Source organism: Diaporthe batatas (assembly GCF_019321695.1).
Source record: "Diaporthe batatas strain CRI 302-4 chromosome Unknown Contig00009, whole genome shotgun sequence".
Lineage (NCBI taxonomy): Eukaryota > Fungi > Ascomycota > Sordariomycetes > Diaporthales > Diaporthaceae > Diaporthe > Diaporthe batatas.
The window spans coordinates 2,157,392-2,179,255 of NW_025408556.1; the positions used below are offsets into that span (position 1 = coordinate 2,157,392).

Genomic DNA, 21,864 nt, shown 5'->3' on the forward strand with positions numbered 1-21,864 from the left:
AGCTTCTGCATAATGCGCAGTGCTATCGAAGCCGAGGTCTGCGGGCATGGAGTCCACTTGAGCATGGCATCAGTACAACCCTCTTCGACGAACAAGCAGCGCTATCAAGAGACGCCCCAAGACAACGAGTCTTTCCGACCCATGGCTCCCGAGGTCATCACAAGCCCGTGACTATTAACCATCTTGAAGTGATGTTGAATATCTAGATTGGAAGACAGTCCACATCCAGCCATTCCAAAGCGACAAATATGAATTTTGAGCTCCCCGAAGACGTTCAGGACTATTTGTCACGTGTTGATGCCTTTATCACCTCCACCATCCTTCCGGTGCAACATAGCGACGACAACAATCGCTTCTTTGACCACCGTCGCGAAGCTTCAAGGACACAATGGAACAATCAAGGCCTCCCTACCAAGGACTGGGAAGACCTGCTTAGCCGAGCCAGGAGGCTTGCCGACAAGGCAGGCTTCTACCGTTTCGCATGCCCCAAAGAATATGGCGGATCTGGCAAAGACTCACTCAACCTCCACATGTGCGCGATCCGGTACCACCTGTCCTCTCATCCTGTGTACGGCGGCGGTGTAAGCCTAGCCAACGACATACAGAACGAGCACAGTGTTGTCGGCAACCACCCCGTCGTCATCATGATGCATCACTACGGCACCCCCCAGCAGCGGAGGGACTTCATACCAGCTACCATCCGCGGCGAGTTGAGAGCCACCTTCGGGTTAACCGAGATCGACCACGGCTCCGACGCCACTCACATGAAGACGACAGCCCGGCCGGTCACGCTTGCCTCAGGCGAGCCCGGGTACGAGATCAACGGGAACAAAAAGTGGCAGACGGGGATGCACACCGCCACCCACTGCATCATCTTCGCCCGGACGGCCGGCAAGGCGGGCGACGCCAAGGGCATCACGGCGTTCCTCGTCCCCCGGGAAACCCCGGGCCTCAGCGTGGCGTCGTACGAATGGACACTGAACATGCCCACCGACCACGCGACAGTCATGCTGCAGGACGTCCGCGTCCCGGCCTCGGCGGTCCTGGGCCCCCTCGGCGGGGGGCTGGCCATCGCGCAGACGTTCACGCACGAGAACAGGATCCGCCAGGCCGCCTCGAGCTGCGGGGCCACGCGGTACTGCATCGACCGGAGCGTCGAGCACGCCAACCGGCGCGAGGTGTTCGGGAGGCCGCTGTCCTCCAACCAGGCCATCCAGTGGCCCCTGGTGGAGCTCTCGACGCAGGAGGAGATGCTGAGGCTCCTGATCCTGCGCACGGCCGTGGAGATGGACCAGGTCTCGGCGCGGGCCCAGGCCGCCGGGGAGCTGCCGTGGGTCGCCATCGAGAGGCAGCTTGGGCACAAGATCAGCATGTGCAACTACTATGCGAACAGGCTGGTCTGCCAGGCTGCCGACCGGGCTATCCAGATCCACGGCGGGGATGGGTACTCGAGGCACTATCCTTTTGAACACATATGGCGGCATTTCAGGCGGTATCGAATCACGGAGGGGAGTGAGGAGGTGCAGATGCGGAAGGTTGCTGCTTACTTGTTCGGCTACAAGAAAACGGGGCTGGAAGAGCCGAGAAGGAGTCGGGCTAACTTGTGAGCTGACTGTCACGGAAGACAAGTTGCGAAAAATTGGTACATTGGCGAGATCATTTCATGGCGAAGCACTCCACATGGCTACTGTCGATCGCCTTTAGTATCTCGCTCTACGTTTCTTTGGTATAAATTAATACTTTTGATTTTCGAATTCAAGTGGACGTTCAGAATGAAATGAGTAAGATGGAAGAGAAATGGAAGAGAACAACGTTGCATGGAAGTGATTACAGCAAATGTCACCGACAGAGGCGCAATACAAGCGTACAATTATCCAGCATTCAGGTCTGATCTCGACTATAAATCCATTGGGAAGTCTCCTGTGCGAAGCCTAAAGATGACCGGGCCATTGGGAAATCCAAACTAATCCCGTATGCTGCGTTTGCTCGGGGGCATGCATCGTGTTGTAGGAACTATGGAGTTACATGCCATCATGTACGCCGACTGGTGCCTATTTCCGATGGGCCCATCCTGGCCAATGACTTTAACTTTTTTCTCATATGCTATCAGAAGCTTCCACGGATCGTCCGGCCTCAATTTTGACAGCGAAAAGCAAGTGATAGACATGTATGCTGCTCTAATAACAAACCAAATAGGAAGCAGCCTGAGAGCCGTTGGTTTCTCCTGCAGGGCCAATGACTATGAAAGTTTTTATCGTACTAGGCACGGACAAAGTGGTTCCATCAACACGATGAATAGAGAACATCCATAATCCATTGTTGGTTGATGCATGATTCACGTACTTATCAGTCTGAGTCTGTCGCAACCTTGAATTCAACCATCTAGTTACTCTTTCAGACTTGTAGTTGAGCGATGACTCTCGGCGGACTTTGCCTGCGTCTTTATTAGGGCAGGACTTGTCTTTATCCATGCACGACTTGATATGCAAGTTCCGCGACCCTCGGCTCTGTACTCGCGCTATACGTTCCTCTCAGTCACTTCAATCTTCAAATGTTATCACGACTACTGCCAGACGAGTGGCGTTGCTCTCAGGTCCCAACGTTAGCCGCGGCCACGCAATCCCCCTCAGCCGACGACTCGATGCTACCTAGGTAGCAATTCCTTGAAGCGTAACCGTGCCATACGCCCGCCCGCCTACACCTAATCCAAAAACTGCACATAGCTGTGCTCCCAGTTCAGCTCGGACCTCACCTCGTGGACCAGCACCCAGACGTCCCCCTCGGCGGAGCCCGACGCGACCCACACCTCGTCGGGCGCCGCGCCCTCCTCGGTGTGGTCAAACATGACCGTCGACAGCACCAGCCCGCGGCCCGTCTTGTCGGGCCTCTCCCACTCCCACTCGGCCACGTGCGTGCGCACCACGACGATGGCACGGCCCCAGTCGCCCTTGGGCACGTCGTAGCGCTGGATGAACCACTCCTTGCCGCCTCGCTCCCTGCGCGCGGCGATCTCGGCCCGCTGGTGCGCGACGCAGCGGCGCACGGCGGCGTCTGCGCCGGCGGCGGAGGCGAAGAGCCCGTCCCGGGCGTCCTCATCGGCCTCGTCGCCTGTTGTCGTGGGGGGCAGCGAGTAGACGTCCAGGCGCTCGTAGGGGGCGCCGTAGGTGTCGAGGCGGTTCCTGAGGACGACGGTCTCGAGGGCGCGGGCGGCCTGCTCCAGCTCGTCCGCGGTTGTGAGCGGCGGGGTGTAGTAGACCTGTAGGGAGGGCCGGGGCCGCGGCTCTGCTGGGACGGCGTCGGTGTCGTCCGGGTAGTCTGGGTCGGGCGTCGGCTTGCGGAACGGCGAGTGCACGCTGACGAGCGGGACGGATGGGTCTGAGTGGGACGCGAGGGCCTCGAGGCGTATGCCTGGGTTGAGGACTGCTCTAGGCATCTCTCTGGTTGAGGTTTGTGACGGCAGGTCGTGCTTGAGTGAGTGAGTTACCGAGTAGGTATGTCGTTGATGAGAGAGGCGCAATAAAGAGATAAGATGAGATGGTAGGGGTTTTGGCTGCCGCGTGGGACGTTGGGAACGCTAGCGAATGCCCGAAAAAGACAAGGATGTCACAAGAAAAGGTCGCAGGATTGCAAGACCCGAGATGAAGTCGGGCACGTCAGGCTACCATGGTTGCGGCTGCCTCTATATATATACCCCCAAAAAAGTAACACCGATAAAGGACCACGTGATAACGCGATTACGCGCCAATATTCAAGCGATGGACAGGGGCACGTCCTCAGCGAAGGACCTTGACTTGTGGATGAAGCTATCCACACACAGACAATTCAAGTTAACAGCTTAAGGGGGGGGGGTGTTCACTATGAATAACCACGCCCTATTTAACTACCTCTTAACTACTGTATGTACCAGAATTTGCTTGGGGATAACTCAGCCAAGTTTGTCTGGACTGTGTGTGATGTTCGCACTTCATCTCTAGTGTCATCGAGGCGGATGGATGTGGAGGCGCCGTTTGGATGTGTAATATTGTACATGAGACACACCCTGAATAAGACATAGTGTATTCCCCACCAGGCGCAACAACCAAGATCATCTTGACTGTATCTGCTGAAAGGTCGTCCAGGACCCTGAATTATTCCTACGTACACTGCGCATGTATGACTATCAGGTCTTAGAATTGCGTGTGACATTGCTTGTGTCAACACCTGGGTGAATCTGCGAAGCAGCGCTCAATGTACAGATATATCAATCAAGATTGAATGACAATATGGCTGGTCCTTCCGCTGTCCCTCCATCAGGACCTCTCCGATCACTCAAACGATACCTGCCCAGTCCTGAAGAGCAGGACTTCCCGCAGCCTCGTGAAGAGGCCCACCAAGATCAACGCCAGAGCCATAAACAATCCCAAACGGGTCCCCACTATCTTTGGCCGGGTCGTACTCACACCCCCCCACAGCAGGCGGGATGATCTGCCAATACAAGCCCGGGAGGCCGACCGAGTTCATGTCGGCCGCCTCACTCGGGAAGGCCACGCCCTGGTCATACCTGGCCGCGTCGACGCCCCATTCCTCCAGGTAGACCAGCTTGCCCTTGGCCTGCGTGACCCAGCCGCCGGCGCTGGCGGCCCAGTTGCCGGGCACCGATGCGTACCTGTGTACCGCGATGGCGTCCAGGGCCGGGCAGCTGACCGCGGCCTCCACGAAGGTGCAGCCGTGGCTGAAGTCGCCCCCGATCCCGCCCGAGGTGATGATGATGGGGTTGTCCCGGCCGAGCTGGTCGCGCATGTGCGTCGCCCGGCCGCAGATCCAGCCGTGCGCGTCGCCGCCGGTGCACTCGGATAGCTTGGCCGTCATGGGCTCGTTCTGCGCGCTTGGCGTGAGTGATGGGACCCCATGAAGGGGACTCTTTGGTAGGTAAGACGGGACGTTCGTACCTGCAGGTTGAAGCCCATGATGGCCTCGCTCCATTCTTTCCACACTCGGCCCGATGTCGCGCCCTTGTAATTAAGTATATGAGTCAGGCGGGCATCATAAGCTGCAAATGCTTCTGGTAACTCGTAGAAGTATCCAGCACCCCATGTGTCGTAGTAAATATCCCTGTGGAATCGAGTTCAGTCTTGGTAGCTCCTATATCATTTGGAGAGGGGAGCGCAAAATGTACTTTCGATAGTCCCCCAAAAGGGAGTTGGCGTCGTGCGGCGAGATCAACGCCTTGATACCGTGACGACTCAACTTTGTGATCGTCTTGTCAAGTGCATCCAGTGTCTCATCATTATATTTGCCGATGGTGGACTCGAGAGGAGGCACCGTGACGGCGATCCGACTGCCCTTCTCGCAGCCAGCGTTCTGTGCATTGACCCACACCCGTACCACCTTCGCCCCATCTGCGGCCATTTGGCCAATGTAGGCATCCTGGTCCGAGTCAGAGAGGCCTTGAAGATAATACAGGTTAGTTCCCATCCAAGATGTGGAATTCCCGCCGGAAGGAGCAAGAGAGATTGATGCCCGCGCCATGGCGGCCAACAGAGCGAGGGCGAAGAAGGTTTTCATCTTGAGGCTGACGGATCCGGCATCTGAGTGTTGGACTCTATCAGCAATTGTTTAAGGATAATAAGAACTTTGCAAGTTTATATGCGTTTTCAATATTGCGCAGTCCGCCGAACCCCTTGGTCTGTGTCGTATAAGTGTAACGTAACATGGGCATGTTGTCACACATCAATGGTTACTTTCCATGGCGAGACGAGGCGCATTCGACCCCTGATTGAGTGGATTTATAATGTGCATGTAGGCAGCAATGAATATGTATGGGTATTCAAAACGAAACCACCCCCGGGGCCAGGCAGCAATGAAAGCGAAAGAATGCATGGAAGGTGTGGGATGCAACTACCATACACTCAGTCTGAATCATGTCCTCCTTTCAACTACAGCTGACTTCCAATGCAGTTCAGGGGTCAGATCCTACGGATTCCAGATAATCTCCTAAGTTCCGAAGCCTTGGCAATTTTTCACGTCAATTATATCAGATACCTCGGCAAGTACCTAGGTATATGGAACTTTGACACGGAATTTCCCTAGGCATCGTAAGTTCTACATTGGTCTATCTTATGGACTATGTGTCGTTCTTTCATACGTGGTCTACTAAGCCCCACGTTTGACGTGACCAACGCCGAAGCGAAACGCGTGCGCGAGCAACGCGGGTCTGAATGCCCACCTGGGCAGGTGCTCAGAGTTCCAAGGTTTGCTCCAAGCCTAGCCCGCAAGGCCCCAGGCAGTTCTTCCCCGCACCCTTGGTCTATCTCATTATGTAAATTATTTCCCGCGCTTGTTTCGAGAGTTATCAGTCCCCTGGCTTCGTTGAATTAGGCCAATTACGGTGTCTGAAGCAGCAAGGCCGCGAGCTGGGAGGTCATCACAACAGGCCATGAAGTAGGGACCCAGGAGTTAGGAACCCAGGATTTAGGTAGCTAGATGGTAGGAGATAGGATGTCAAAGGGCTAGAGGTTGGGCATCAAGGAGGTTAGGGGGTGGGGAGTGCGGAAATGCGAACTGACGGAGTCAGGGCCTGAGGCTCTATCCGAGCCTACCTAGGTATCCCACGGGCACTCATGTAAAAATGGTTAGCTGGCAACCCTCTTAAAGGGAATAACAGGAGGTGTAGGATGACCAGCCCGAATTATAAAAGCCAGTACACCGGGGGTAGATGCCTCAGCCTACGCGGGCAGATGGTTGTTTTGCAATCACATGCAGCCTCTCAGCCTTTTGTCATAGAGCATCATCCAGTTCCCCATCAACATGGACATAACCATCACACACTTATAATTGTCCTCAATCAGCACAACACGGGTTCTTCAGGGCTTTCAATCTTGCATGCGTCGTTTTTCATCAACACATTCAGTGTCGTACAATAAATGCACTTTCAAGCACAGCCAGTGCTTGTTTTCTCAAGCTGGTCCGCCAATGAGTGAACAGGTTTCTTCACGGGTCCGCCCCTACCAGCCCCCAGAAAGCAAAACAGTATGTGAGGACGGGGGCCATAATTTAAACGTGATCTGGCCACCAAGATGGGCAGTCCACCATTACAAGCGGAAAAAAAGGGGAGGGGGGCGGCCGCTTCATTGACCAAAAAAACCACGGTTCCGTGGCTTCGCCCCGAGTAATGATTTTGTAAATTCTCCTCCTACTCTCTGCGCGCTCTTGCAAGTGCGATACGACGGAATCCCTTACCTTTCCAAGCTCCACCTCTTTCTCTTCGGGGTCCTCGTTGCTTCGCTCTTCCTCTAAGTGTAGGCTGGCGTGCTCATGGCTCGGACCATCCCGGCGGAATGGTCACAGAGCCCCGGTTGTTTATCCTCCGGGGACCTGTGGGGTTGGCAGATTTCCGACGGCCCCTACCTCGACATGGTCGGTGGGCCAGCAGCGATGGGCCATTGCTATCCACCGGACTACGACCCAGACCCAGTGATAATCTATGCCACTAACAAATGTCCGTCTGCTTTCACAGCTGCGTGTTCGACGCAGACAGACGGGAACTAGTGGTCTATCTGCTGTCCAACGTCAGTATCGTACTTGCTGCAACATCATCCATCACTGTGGCAGATCCCGATTCCTTTTTGAAATTCACAAAGTTTTTCTTGCTCTGAGTAGTGTGAATAGAATCTAGAACTAATTGGTACTCTTCGTTTTCCTAGCGCCTACCAGTTCCACTGCGATGTGTCGACGCCACTAGGCACGGGGACTTTGTTCTGCGGTTCTATTTATCCCACCGATGCCACGTCGGAGTGGGTCACATCAACATTTACGGTGTTCGGACCGTCCATGCAGAGTATCGCGTCTTATACGGCCCAACTAGCGATCAATGATCAGGGCTCAAGGACGCATACGGTTGTGACGACCACGGGGCCGATCATTGCATCTGATATTCGCGGGCCCGGTTCCGTCCTGTGGGCGATGGCCGTTCTGATAACCTCCACGGTAAGTTTTCTTCGTTTTCAGGCACCCTCTTCTTGCCTTCACTCATGGAAGGTATCACAATCTTCAATGAACCTCCTGCTAACATAACTAAGTCGAACAAGAGCTCCAGCAGCCAGAATCCAACGCCAGCAGCGACAGCCGAAAGCAGTGGCGGAGCCCCCGCTGCTACCACAGACGGTACTTCACAGCTCCTCAGTAGCCCCAGCATCAGCCCGACTGCCACTACTACTGCACAGGTGCAAGCTACCGGACTCTCCACGAGCGCAGCAATCGGGTTGGGCGTGGGCGTTCCGGCGGCGGCTCTCCTGGTCGTCCTCGCGGCTGGCTTCTGTACCGCCGCGGCGTTGCGAGGGGCCACCGGGTGTCAGAGAAGAGGTTGAAAGAGGATGAAAAGAAGGCGCAACAGGCAGTAGGGGAGGAGTGGTCGACACCGTACCATGGTTATGGGTACGATCACGGGGTTCAGCGTTGGCCGCAAGAGTTGGAGCCGACGCCACTTAGGCCCAAGGAGTTGGAAGCCATACCACCTCAGCCAAGGGAGCTGGAATAGAGGGAGAGGAAGAGGCTTTTACAACAGAAGAAGGCGGGTCTTGCTTATATGGATATGGCTTGTGGATCTGAAGAGCATTGTAGGTTACTCTCTAATACGTTAACCGACTAACATGAGCTACGCCCCACAGCTGCAGGAAATGCTACAGGCACGAGGTGTTCTTCCCCCCGCGTAACGTTTATTTGGTTTCGCTTCTGTTCTGTATACGTCCGAGGACATACATGCCGCCTTCATACGATGGTAAACGCTCAAGACCCAACGCTTGAAAAATATACGGTGTCGATAACTATGGCGGGGTGGTCAATACCTAATTCCAAAAGAGAGTCATTCGGACTGAGTGGTTCTCATGATAAGGGTTGGCTTATAAAACAATCAAGGAAAAGGAAGCTCACCAGAAAGCGGCCACCTGAAGTATAGGACTCTGGTAGCTAGGTAACAAGGGCAGCTAATTGTTTGGCTGGAGGAAGAGGCTCCTGGAAACTAGGCCCTCTTCTCCTGCCCGTGTATTGCTATCTAGTGGCTGGGGTTCTGGTGTTATGGGGCGGTAGTAGTTGCTTTAAGTTAGTTGATCCCGTAAGGGAACAAACTAGCCTTGGTGCATACTAGAGCTGGAGGGATAGTAAAGGTGATTTATACACTAAGTGTTATTACGGATAGTGTGGGTATTAAAGGTGCGACTAACCTGGCGGGGATTTGTTGGGCGGGAAAGCCCGGAAGACTACCCAGGTACCTACGTAGTTACATGGCGCTTGTAGACTGGTGAAATCATCGGGTGGTAGAACGCCTCTAGCGGGCTCCACGTATTTAGTTAGCATCATGGGGATCCGCGGTCGCCTACCGCGTGTCTTTGTTCTCAATCGCAGCATGCTTCTTTACAATATAAAATGATGTCTCACAAGCCCTAGTCGCAACTCGAATCATCACGGGACAAGATCACGACCTCGGTGAGCCTGCCAGCGGGGAAGATGATCTTGTCGGTCTGAGGAATTACCGTCCACGGGAAATGTGGACCTGATATCAATGATGGACGACCCACGTCTCGTGCGACACGGGGACGCACCTGCTCTCAGCAACGACCCGGGACTTGAGAGGCAGAACGACCCACCCCCAGTGTGTACAAGGGGCACAAGTTCTATCCGAAGCAGCTGTACATCCTCGGAACGACGACAATGTTCAGAAGCATTCTCAGACCTGGCTGAAGGAACAGACGATTCGCCCCCCGCTCGGCCCTCAAGCTTTGCCGCCGCTGCCCGCCCCATCGACCCAGACCTCGCAAAGGAGAAGCTGTCGGCCTCACAAGACAAAGTCAACAGCACCATGGACAACCCGAACTTCGCAGCCCTGGAGAAACGAAAGGTCCAGAGACTGTTCGAAAGCGGTGCTCCCTTCTTCAGCAAGACGGCTATGGAAGATCTCCAACGGCAGATCGAGGCGGCCAAGAAGGAGGCATCGACAGATGGCCAGGAACTTAATTACTTCGGCTTCTTGTCCGTCACTGGGCTGCCAGTCCGGCGCGCGATTATGAATGGACATTCAGAGGGTATGCGGCTCTTTGGAGAACCGGAACGGAGGTATGTATCCTGCTCGAAATAGATTTATCGCGACAGTCCTTGCTCGGGTGTCCGCTATGTGGCCACGGTATCACCTCCCCAATCATTCAAGAGATACCCTCTTATGAGGTATCTATCAGAGAATTATGGTGTGCCTTACACCTGTTCCTTGATTGAAGCTGACAGCGCAAACAGAGTTGAACCATGCATATTATACACTTCTTACCAAGCCTTGCTACACAGCAGATACTACTCCGATCAGCCCCCCTGTGCTCTACAAATATGCTACAAGAACCAGATCGAAGTGCAGCAACCAAGTCCTCGTAGCTTTGTCGCCGCCTGGGATGCACTGGCATTGCATAGGCAACGACGCAAATTACAACACAGCAGCGGATACACAAACATGAGAGCTACGCTTTTCAGGTTGGTGAGATTTCCCGTCGACCAAATCTTCGCATTCGCGTGCGGGTCATTGTCGGGTAGCGACAACGAACAGCGACGGCGATCCGCAGCACAACACGCCTTCATAGTGTCTCTAAGACAGGACCTCATGGGAAAGTTCGGGAAAACGATCCAGTGTTTCGCCCAGGATCCCGCATACACCAGAGCCGACAAGAATCTCCTAGCAGTGGAAAGCATCACGGTTGTCAACGATCCTCAGGGTTTCCTCGGCGTGACCGATAACTGTGCCGTGGTTTCCTTCTGCCCCAACGTGCCCGTCAGACAGATCATCACCGACCTCGCCCGACCGTCAGTTCTGGTCTGGGACACGGTAACCGACGAGGACCACACAATGCTCCGCTGGGCAAGGGGCCGTCGAAGGCAACCACCCAAGGCAGACATCAGTGGAAGGCAGCCGCCCAAGGCACAGGTCAGCGCCGAAGAGCTCGAGGCGTGCGAGACAGATCCTCCCTCGTCGCGGGTGCGGGACATGATAGCGAAAGAGTACAGGGAGATTGGGAAATTGGATCCCGACTTGTTCGGTGAGTCCAGCGTTTATGTCCGGGATTTGGTAAACGGCGGAGGCCCTTTTCCCAGGGATACCTCGACACAGATACAATCACGGACCACGGGACATTTTGATTCCCTTCCTGAAATCTCCGCGGGGCTTGAGATGTTTCAGAGGGATTCTGATTCTGGGTTCGAGTCTAGTTCGTAAAGGTCTCATCAAAGCGAGACGGACGTAAGCGGCTCAATTCAAAAATAGAAACCCGCAGGTAGCGTATGAATAAGAATATCAGATTTCTGAAAGTAGAGCACCTCCTGTGATGTCAGGTTCTCTGCGATAATTTCTGAGTACTTGTCAGCGTCCGATCAATCGTCATCACCCCGAGGAGCAGAAGAATGAACAACATGAGAAGCCACTCGACAAAACATGTCGACAAGAAGTGGATTTACAAGAGGTGATGCGTTTAAGTAGAAGCCAGCGCATGCAAATTGTCCATTAATAATAGCCTTGGGTATCTCTAACACGACGACATCAGCCTGGCCAAGATTGCTAGGTAAGCTGCCGGCTGGCCGCCCAAAATGCGCCCATATCTTCGATGAGAAAAAGGCTTGACTTGCGTCCTCCTGCTCTAGTATCGCGCAATCGCAATGTATAGTTCAGATCCGCCCAGCCCCACCCACCCCCATCTTGACCACCCTCGCCTACGTGCCCCACTACTCACTCCTCCCTGTCTACCTTCAACGCGTCCTCCAGCGTGTTGGCCGTCTCGTCGACCACGACGGGCTCGCGGCCCTTCTCGCTGTCGACGTAGTACCGCACCGAGGCCGGGTTGCCCATAGCGACACAGCTGGGCGGCACGTCCTTGGTGACGACGCTGCCGGCGCCGATGGTGGAGTACGACCCGATGGTGACGCCGGGCAGGACGACGACGCCGGCGCCGACCCAGACGCCGTCGCCGATGACGACCTTGGCGCCCCAGCTGCCCGGCTTGCCCGTGATGAACTCGGAGCGCTCCTCGAACCGGACCGGGTGCCCGACGCCGATGATGGTGACGCCCGGGCCGAAGGAGCACCGCTCGCCGATGACGATGTCGGCGACGGGGGTGTCGAGGATGGTGCAGTTGCGGTTGATAAAGGTCGTCGGGGCGATCCTCACGCGCAGCCCGTAGTCCATGTAGATCGGCTGCTTGACGTAGGGGATCGTCGGGCGCGGGGGCGGGCTGGCCGAGACCGGGGTCACGGGCGGCGTGTGCTGGGCGGTCGAGTCGGGGGCCTCCGTCTTGGCCGGGCGCTTGAATATGGCCGAGAAGTCCACGGCGGGGCCGGCACTGGCGTCTCTGTTGGTCTTGTTGGGGTCGACGATGCTAGAGTGGAGTGGTGTGGTCAGTCTGACACTTCAGGTTCTTCCATTCCGTGCTTTTCGACCCGGTGCATCTATTGGTGTCTCACTTGAGCATCCCGGTATGTTGCTGAATAACTTTGCAGCCACAGCAGAGGGGGTGCAGGTCAGGGCGATCCGTGACTTACCATTTCCATCCGCTCACTCGGTCCTCGATCGAGACGTCCTCGGGGAGCTTGTTGTATGCCTGGCAGGCGAGCGCGCATCGGAGTCTGGCTGCCCGGAAGTCATCGTTGCCACTCATAAAGGCAATGCGTCTGGCCGGTCCGTTACTAACGGGGCTGACACCCATCGAGTACGGGTAGTCATCCTCGCCCACATCCCTAAGCTGCAGGTCACTGGTGCCCACGTGGATCTGGTAGCCAAGTCGCCGGTCGACCCAGGTCTGGCTGGCTTGTCCGTCAAGGCGGGACGAGTGGAGGAAGGAATGGTCGCACATGGCTGCTGTTGCTCCTCCAGGCATTTCTTCTCGTTGCTTGCCCCTTCGGTCGGTGATGCTTCGTGGGTTTGGGTCTGGGTCTGGGTCTGGGTCTGCAACGTCCGGAGCTGTAGATGGATTGGTACCTCCCTCCATTGGAATCCTGGGGGTTCTTATGCTGATGCCGTGCTGATGCCGAGGTCCTCTATTGAGGCAGCGGGTTCTTGTAAAGGCAAGATCGATGGGGAGTGATTCGGGGTGTCTCCATTGAGCTGAGCAGGCGCGATGGCGTGGCTCAATGGAGGCATGAAGGCAACTTCTCACACACGCTATTAGACCGCGAACCAAACGAGTGACGGCGGCGTGGGCAAGGCGTGGCTAGTCAGACACAAACATCCCCAGCAGTGAGACAACACAAGGTGGATGGCAAGCTGACGGCCGCAAGTCAAGCTCGCCATGTAGCCACACACGTGCAACGCTCCGGCCAGTTGACCGAGTCCTGGAGCTGGCTGCGCTCGAGGTAAGTATGGCCGATCACCTGGATACTAACTACTAAGTGGCCGCTGGGCCGTGTGTCAGCCCTCTCGTGGGATGGGGTGGTACCTTTGCCCGGAGTGAAACATGTCAAGCGCATGCCCCCCCAAGACGTGTGAAGGCGGACATGAGGCTGGATTGCTTGGGGGTTGATTCGACCAGGAGCACCTACCGTCGTTGGGGTTTCTGGGGAGAGGACGTCTGTGGATCCCAAGAGCTGAGCGCCTAGTGTCTCTGGCTTGTGACTCCTCACATTTCCCCAGCCAACTGTAGGGTCGGGGTGCGACACAATTGGTTTCTCTGACGAGACCGGGAATGTATTCCTGATTGGCATGTCCCGCCTCGAGGACGGGGGAGCGCCGGGGAAGTCGTTCGTGCATACATCACATAATTCATGCGGCAACTTCTTGACATGAGCACAGAACCTGCCGCCTGCCTGCACATGCGCACGCCCTGACCAAGCCATATCCAGCGGTTACACGGGGGCGTTGGGTCAGAGTCGCACCGCGGGCACACTGGCCACACTGACACGCCAGGAGTGTGTCGCATATCCCAACACCGCAGGACAAAATGCCGATTGGGCTGCCCGGTTTGCCCCCCTGAGTAGCCGGCAGTTCCGTCAGCCTAGCGTCATCTCTCATTCCTCGATAACGTTTGTGCAAAACCATAAAAGGCTCACATGGCCGCTGTCTTTGCTTTTTCCATGCGGCCAATACGGGCCTAACCCTGAACACAATCGGCTCACTTCGGTGTATCCCGTGTGGCGGCCTTCTAAAAGTACTTGCACCCAGGTTCCCGGGGCCCCATTCTTCCATTGTACCGATGGAGAAAAGTCAAATCAGCCGCACCCGTTCCTCCTGTCGTGATCGTCCATATACTAGCCCGAACCCACACGTCACCGCGAACTGTAACTTCTTGGAAACGGGCTCGTTCTCTGGTTGTCAATCTCCTGCCCGCCGCTCAATCGCCATTTTGAGGGAAGAAGCAAGCTTGCATGTGAGTGATATCTTCGCAGATGGCGGACACTTGCTTATTTTGCTGTCATATTGCCAATAGTGAAGTAGATTCCAGCACAAAGTCACCGGCTATACGCATCCTGTCCGGCTAATCGGCGTCAGCTTACCCAATTTTGGGGAAGGGGTGCCCAGCTTTGGGGTATGACAGCCCTGGGAGGAAATTAACATGATATCACGACCAGGCAGTCGGGAATGGCGCATCAATGATATTCAACCAAACTCAACACATTTCACGTAGGCGACACGTTCAGGTTGATTGGACTGCGCCGCTGTCACCAATGGCCCGGTCCGTGGTGATAACCACAGCTGAGATAGAGTCGAACGGACGAACAACACCGGTGAGTTTCACTCATGTTCTCCAATGCCGCCCCCTCCCCTCCTCCACCCCGGGCCTCCCCAACTCCACGGGAGGTGCCACGCCACAGACTCACCGAGAAAAGAGCCAACACATACCGGTCTCAAGAGGTCAAAGTGAGATGAGATGAAGATTCCAATAATGGACCCGGGCTTGGGTGTCCTTTTCATCAGTGTGGTCAATGCCCTCCTGCAGCTCTGTAGGCGTGTGGGTGCACAGCCCCGGTGGTCCTCTCAGCAGGTGCAGGCGAGACTGGCGTGGCAACTGGCTCCATCTTCAGTATCAAGGGTCTAGATGCGAACCATGATGGTCGGAGCTCCGTGTCCGCGTCGTACTTCAGAGGGACACTGGTAGCTTCAACGTGTGTCGCCTGGTGGTGCAGCCTTCCAAGGTTGGTACCTAGATAGCCAAGATGTTCAAACCGCGATGCCGTCAGGACTCTCGCCCGAGTCGGTTCTGCGCCAAGTTCCAATATGATACGCAGTACTTCAGTATTGGGAAAACGACGTCCGATCGTGATGCTCTAGTATTCGTGGAAACAACTACCTAGATACCCAGGATTTACTGCTAGTTGAGGACTTCATGATAGAAAGCCCATGCTTGCCCACGGTGCTGGTGATTGCGGATTCCACATGGGCGTTTTCGATCGCTTCTGTTTCGCATGCGTCCGAAGACAAACATGTCGCCCTCATATACTAGTAGTGGCAAACGCTCAGGACCCAGCGTTTAAAAAGCGTAGTGTTGATAACAGTGCTAGAAATACGATACGAGGTAAGCCGGAGAGGACGAGGGAAATTTACCATCAATCATGCTTCTTGGGCCGAGTTATAACCAAATGCAATATGTCTTATCGAGGAGAACACATTGCGCACAAGAATTTCATATTCAAATTGTGGGCCAACTGGCATCCCGGTAGTCTACATAGTAGACACTTCAAAACACAGGTACTAGTATCTACCTGCCTCTGCGTAAGTCTCAGGGGCAATCAACTGCCCCGTGGTTGTTGTGGGTCGCCTCCCAGAATGCAGATTCAACCATGCCAGCGTTGCAGAGGAGACCCGTGGTGAAGACCCACTGAAGGCCGTTCCCGACTGGACCAAGATGTCCCTTGTCGTTATAATACTCTTCGCAGCCGTGGGGCGACATAACCATGCACAGCAGCCACTGTCGCTTGAGGCCCTTCCAGAGCTCGTGACAGGTGGGTCCGACTTGGTCTTTCGGCACCGGGGCGATGGTGACTACCCACTTCTTTTCGAGCGCATAATTATTGCGGGCGCACACAGCGTCGGCAGTCGCCATGCCGACGAGGCCAACAAGCGTGACAGATGAGCAGGTTAAGAGGGATGGGAGCTTCATGGTGGACGACCGCGTTTTGATCTTGTGGCGGGAGGGCTGGCAGCACTGTCAGCTCAGGTGATCCGCGCGATGGGGCGAGGCTGTTTTACTAGGTCGGTTCAGGGCGTTAAACGAATACAAGGGGCGGCTATGTTCGTTAAAATAATGCCCTGTGTTGGATTTTCTTGAGTGACAAGGCCTCGGCGGACTGTTAAGGGTTTGTATTGAACTTGCGTGTTCGAGGGAGGGTCCTCTCAGGAATGACGATTTTATACCACATTTCATGTGCGATGGACTAAGATGTAAGGCAAAGTCTGTTGAATATAGTGCTTGACGGTGCTAAACTAGGTGGCTTCAATCACCATGATTAGAAGGCCGTCGATCTGACGGCTTGTCCACATTCCCGACGCGGATAGGAGTAGTCGAATCCTAAAAGGCAGATGGCGGAGTTCCTACAATGTTAGTCTATTTACTCAGGGAAGCACGGTCGTTTGGCTTGGGAACATGATGCCGTGAGATAGAGTCGTTTATCAATCAGTAGAGTTGGCATAAGATACCCGAGCCGCTAGGGACGCACTTCAGGTCATTCGACCCTGTATCATCTCGTCTTGGGTCAAACTCAAGGACACGGCGTTCTACGACGGGGCACAGACCGGCCACGCGCTATAGATGACAGCTCGTGATTTGTGGTTATGACGCACACGTGTGCTTGAGGAAACTGATCCATTCGAAGAGAGGGCCACGTGTCGAGTTCAAAGTGAAAGCCTAGAAAAACAGTACTATGGATACTTAGGTACATAGGTAAGCAATGTTCTTGCATCACCTGACCGGTGCACGCAGATCCTTACTAATTCTAAGCCCTCGGCAGGTATACGGAGCAAGCACCAAATCACTATACGTGGCTGATCTGCTCACACTTATGTGAATTCCCCGAGACTCGCTGGGGAGTTCTGCTGGTCTGGGACACAAATGCTGAGTGAAGTTGCGCGGCTACAGAAACAACCAGGAGGTCGGAGATCCACACCGGTAGTATTATTCGATGGCTGGACACCAGTATGAAAGAAGAGAGCAAGGGAAAAGGACACCTCGGAGTTCCTGGAGTATCTACATTTCGTCTACCATTGGTGAGATTGTGGTGTAATGCGACTTTTATAACTTCGAGTGGACCGCGGTCTTTTAGCGTTTATCACTGTATGAACACGCCGTGTATGGTTTCGGACGTATACAAAATAGAAGCGAAACCAGATGAGTGGACTGCAGTGGGACGGTGGAACCGAGAGGGAAAGACAGAAGTAGAAGACGCGGGATGATGCGCTTGATCGCCATCACTGCAGCTATGCTAAGACTGGAATGGGTTAAGGGGTCCAAGAGGGAAAACCTAGAAAGCCAACGTGCATATCTCGGCAGATATGTCCGTGCGATACTGGGAGCCTGTATACGATTTGCTTGTAGCTTAAAGGGCACGACAGGTGGGTATGGACAGCGTATAAAGAAATGTGGCGGGGTCAGCACGGGATAAGCTTATCCCTTAGGAACGTTGATATTGGTACGGGCAATTGGATGATAAATTGAGATACGTAGTAGTTCTTCAGCAGCGGAGAATGAAAGTCAAACGAAATGGCCCGAGGCCGAATATATGGCGTGTCTAATAAGTAAAAGCCACGCCAAAGGCGTACCCAACTAACAAGCTGTGCATGCTGGCTTCTGGCATAATGCGTTCTGGCCTCGTTTCTTTAGAATAGAGAAACATGACTTTCTCACTGTTGCAAGACTCTCGAGATCTAGTCTAAGCCCTACTGTGCTGGTTGTTATGGGGCGCTGGTCGATCTTCTGGGCAGATTTTGGGCAGTGCGACTTTCAAATGTACCTAGGTAGGGTTCCCTGGGAAGGCATAAGTGCGTAAGCGATTAGACACCTAGGGCGCTTACAACCAACTGCATATCTTAAAGTTGTGTGCTATAATCTCGTTGGCTCGTCCCATCTCTTCTTTCCAAGGCCTACCGCACACACCTTCAAGGTCCACACCTACACTATCAATATAAATAATCTTACACTCCCCTACTTAAATAATAACTTACTCCTCTTAAAGAGAACTAGTCCACCCTACTACTACCCTACCTAATTATAACCTTAAATATTAAATTATTTAAATACTTAAAAATATTTTAATTACTTTTTATTAAAAAGTTTAAAAAGGTTTTTTTTAATAAAAGTTTAAAGATAAAACCTTTATAATTAATATTAAAGTTAATAGTTAGAGTTAAGGTTAATAGTTAAAGTTTAAGTTAATAGTTAGAGTTTTAAAATATAAAAAAAAGAGAAAGAAGGTACTAATAAGTATTTTTAAAAATGTAAAAATTAAAGTTAGATTAACCTTTCTTTTTTAGGAAGAGTAAGTTGTTATTTAAGTAGGGGAGTACAAGATTATTCATATCGATACCGTGCGCTGTAACATCCCAGACTGTTGAGCCCACCCCTGTTGCCTTTACTGCGGCGGCTCTCAGGACCATTTGTGTATTTTGATTTCCTCTTCTACGCTGGAAGATTAGTGGGTGCCCTAGAAGAACAAGGCAATGCCGCTGCTCATAGAGGCTTATTGGATTTGCGCTTTAAGCTGCAAATCTAGGAGATATTTCAGCTCCCAAAAATAACACCACGCTTAACATAACCTTCAGGTCTCTTCAAGGTCGGGCGGCTGAGATTGTGCTATTACAGCAGTGGGGTTGCATTAGTGTTGGTTCTGGCCTTAGACCCTTGGGAACTGCTATCTTAGAAAAATGAGAGTTGCCCCCCCCCCCGGTTAAATACCCCCTATTCCTTAGTTAAACTAAAACTTTACTAGTAGAATAAAAAACCCTATATTTTCAATAAAACACTATATTTAATACTATCTATACCTTAAAAAAGGAAAAAGAAAGGCTAATAATAGTAAGCTATTACTTATTAAACTATAAACTCTAATAATTAGAGTTTTATTTATACTTTAACCTATCTCTACTAAATAAATAGCTATAAACTAAATTTAAAATTAATTATATTATAATTAAAAAATACTATTAAAGGGTTACTACTACCTATATAGTCGCTCTAAGTATACTATTATTATTACTATTAAATATAATTAAATTAAAATAATAAGCTATAAAAGTTTATTAACCTACTTTTATAATAATATTATAAAGTATAATTAATATATAGGCTATATAAATTAAAAGCTAAAAGATCTTCTACTTAATAAGCTAAACTTATATCTTAATAAAATATAATACTTCTTTATTAAATAGTTATAAATTAATATTATTATAAAAATAATAGGTAATACTCTTAAAGCTTATATATAAAGTAATAAATAAATATATATACTAACCTACTAATATAATAAAAGCTTTATAATTACTATTTTTAATAGGTATATTAGCTAAGCTATATAATAAAAATATTTATCTTTATTAATAAATTTAATTTTAATAAATAAGATAATATAAAAAAATAGGTTAGATACCTATTAAGTATACTTTATAAATTAAAAGTCTTTTAAGTAAGGAACTTACCTTTATATCCTCCCTATAATTATATTAAATAGCTTACTTATTATTATAATATATAAAAGTTATATAATAAAAAAGTTTTCTTTTAATAACTAAAAGAAAATATTTTATTAAAAATAAATTTATATTTAAACTTAAAGTTAATTTTATAATAAATAATACTTTTAGTATTATAAAATAGAAATAATTAAAGTAATAAATATAAAAGTATAAAATATAAATATTTACCTTTATATTTCCTTAATTTTAATCCTATTAAAGTATATTTTAATAACTTAAAATATTATTTATATTATTAATACTAATATAAGTTATTAAACTATAATTTAAATAAAAATTTTATTTAATTTTATTTTTATACCTAAAAGGTTAAATCTAGAACTAAAACTATTTAAAAATATTTTTACTATATATAAATATTAAAAAAGTATAAAATAAAATAAATATAATAGTTCTAATTAAAAGTTATAAAAATTAAAATTAATAAAATTTTAATTAAATAAAGTTATATAAATAAAAAGTATTATTTATAAGTTAAATAATTAAATTAATAATTAAAAGTTAAAATAAATAAATTAACTATAAATAAATCTACCTAATTAATTAAATACTTAATATTAAATATTTAATTTATTTTATTTACTTAAAATAAATAACTTTCCTTTCTTTAATTACTTCCTATTATTAACTATATCTTTTATATACTTAATTACTACTTTCTTTATTTAAAAATCCTTTAAAATTTATTATATAACTTCTTTACCTTATTAAATAAAGGAAACTACTTTAATAAGCTTTTAACCCTTTTATTAAATAACTAACCTAATTATAAGGCCTAATATTAAATAAAGCTAATTAATTAGTTAGGCAACCTTTATAAACTTTATAGAATATATATTTTTAATATTTATTTAATAATCTATTAAATAATTATTTAATAACCCTTATTATAATAATAAATCCTTTTATTATTATTATTATTAAAAACTAATAAAATTCTTTTTTTCCTTTAAGTATAGCTTAATTAATATTCTAATTAATAAAATAACCTTTAAGCTATATTTATTAAATTAAATATCCTTTTTTTTATAAAGCTTATAAAGATTAAGCCCTTTATACTTTATAACTTTTATAAATTATTTAAATTAAACCCTTTTAATAAATTTTTAAAATACTTTTAAAATATTAAGTTAGTAAGGGCCTTTATACTTATAAATACCCTATATAAAAAAATATTTATTTACCCCTCTTTTAAGTAGTTAAAAGAATTTAATCCTTTTTTATTTTTTTTTAAATATGTTTAAATTAAGAAATTTTTACTATTTCTCTTTATTTTATATAGGCGCTTCCTTAGGCCTATAGTTAGGCGCTTAACTAGCCTACTTACACTTTAATTTATTAGTAGATAATTATAAAAAAACCTTTTATATAAAAAGGAAATCTAGTCCATATATGCATTTATACTTAATAACTATATTTACTAAATATTTTAACTATTAAAAACGGGTTTCTAATTATAGGTCTTTTAATAGCTATTAATAAAAAGCCTGCTTTTACAACCTAATTATATATATGGCTTTGCCCATATATATTAAAGAAATTAAAGCAAGCTTTTTAAAAACTTAAAAGTAATTACTAATTAAAAATAATAATTATTATTTTAATATAAAAAAAAATAATTTATTAGTATAGAGAAATATTTAAAATATTAAGAAATTTTAAGGCGCTTTTAAATAGAAATTTGGCAAACCTTAAAGGAAAAGTAAAGTAATTTTCTACCCATTTTGGCATAAAATAATTAAAAGGTAAAACCTTTTATTAAAAGATTTAAAGGTAGTAATATTTAAGTAATAAGGGGCTTATAATATATTTTATAAGTATAAAGTACTAAAATTATAAACTTAATTAAAATGCTAACTTTATTTTACCTATATAAAACTATTAAGTAGATTAACTAATATAAAATTTATTTTAAATAAACTTATTTACTTTTTATTTTATTAATAAATAAGCTATTATATAAATATTTGCATATATATATATAATTTAGCATTTAAAAAAGTTAAAATTAGTATGAGCAACTTAACTTTTTTAAAATATTATTAATAATTTTTATTTATAATAATAATAGATCTAAGCTAGAACTTATTAGGGCTACCTAAATAATTAATATTTTTAATTTTAATATTTTTAATATTATTAATATTAAAAATAGCCATTAATAAAATAATTTTAATAATAGTAAT

The 21,864-nt window shown here is 48.4% G+C and overlaps 5 protein-coding genes across 5 annotated transcripts; 2 read left to right on the forward strand and 3 right to left on the reverse strand.

The window, feature by feature from the left end:
• Window positions 1-86: 86 nt before the first annotated feature.
• Window positions 87-1,823, forward strand: KVR01_007870 (uncharacterized protein). Its single transcript, XM_044789025.1, has one exon. It carries the CDS (start codon window positions 249-251, stop codon window positions 1,605-1,607), a length of 1,359 nt encoding a protein of 452 aa, XP_044642848.1. The 5' UTR covers window positions 87-248; the 3' UTR covers window positions 1,608-1,823.
• Window positions 1,824-2,513: 690 nt separating this feature from the next.
• KVR01_007896 (uncharacterized protein) lies at window positions 2,514-4,779 on the reverse strand (the record flags this gene model as incomplete). The annotated part of the gene is made up of 2 exons (XM_044788364.1): window positions 2,514-3,256; window positions 4,684-4,779. The coding sequence occupies 2 exons, from the start codon at window positions 4,777-4,779 to the stop codon at window positions 2,702-2,704; spliced, it is 651 nt and encodes a 216-aa protein (XP_044642874.1). The 3' UTR covers window positions 2,514-2,701.
• A 4,627-nt stretch (window positions 4,780-9,406) lies between these two features.
• Window positions 9,407-11,224, forward strand: KVR01_007827 (uncharacterized protein; the record flags this gene model as incomplete). The annotated part of the gene is made up of 2 exons (XM_044785840.1): window positions 9,407-10,086; window positions 10,261-11,224. The coding sequence occupies exons 1-2, from the start codon at window positions 9,536-9,538 to the stop codon at window positions 11,222-11,224; spliced, it is 1,515 nt and encodes a 504-aa protein (XP_044642805.1). The 5' UTR covers window positions 9,407-9,535.
• Window positions 11,225-11,685: 461 nt separating this feature from the next.
• KVR01_008046 (uncharacterized protein) lies at window positions 11,686-13,746 on the reverse strand. Its single transcript, XM_044791757.1, has 2 exons — window positions 12,541-13,746; window positions 11,686-12,377 (listed from the first exon to the last, which is right to left on the reverse strand). The coding sequence occupies exons 1-2, from the start codon at window positions 12,984-12,986 to the stop codon at window positions 11,732-11,734; spliced, it is 1,092 nt and encodes a 363-aa protein (XP_044643024.1). The 5' UTR covers window positions 12,987-13,746; the 3' UTR covers window positions 11,686-11,731.
• A 1,964-nt stretch (window positions 13,747-15,710) lies between these two features.
• KVR01_007808 (uncharacterized protein) lies at window positions 15,711-16,091 on the reverse strand (the record flags this gene model as incomplete). Its single annotated transcript, XM_044792833.1, has 1 exon — window positions 15,711-16,091. The coding sequence occupies one exon, from the start codon at window positions 16,089-16,091 to the stop codon at window positions 15,711-15,713; it is 381 nt and encodes a 126-aa protein (XP_044642786.1).
• Window positions 16,092-21,864: the final 5,773 nt, after the last annotated feature.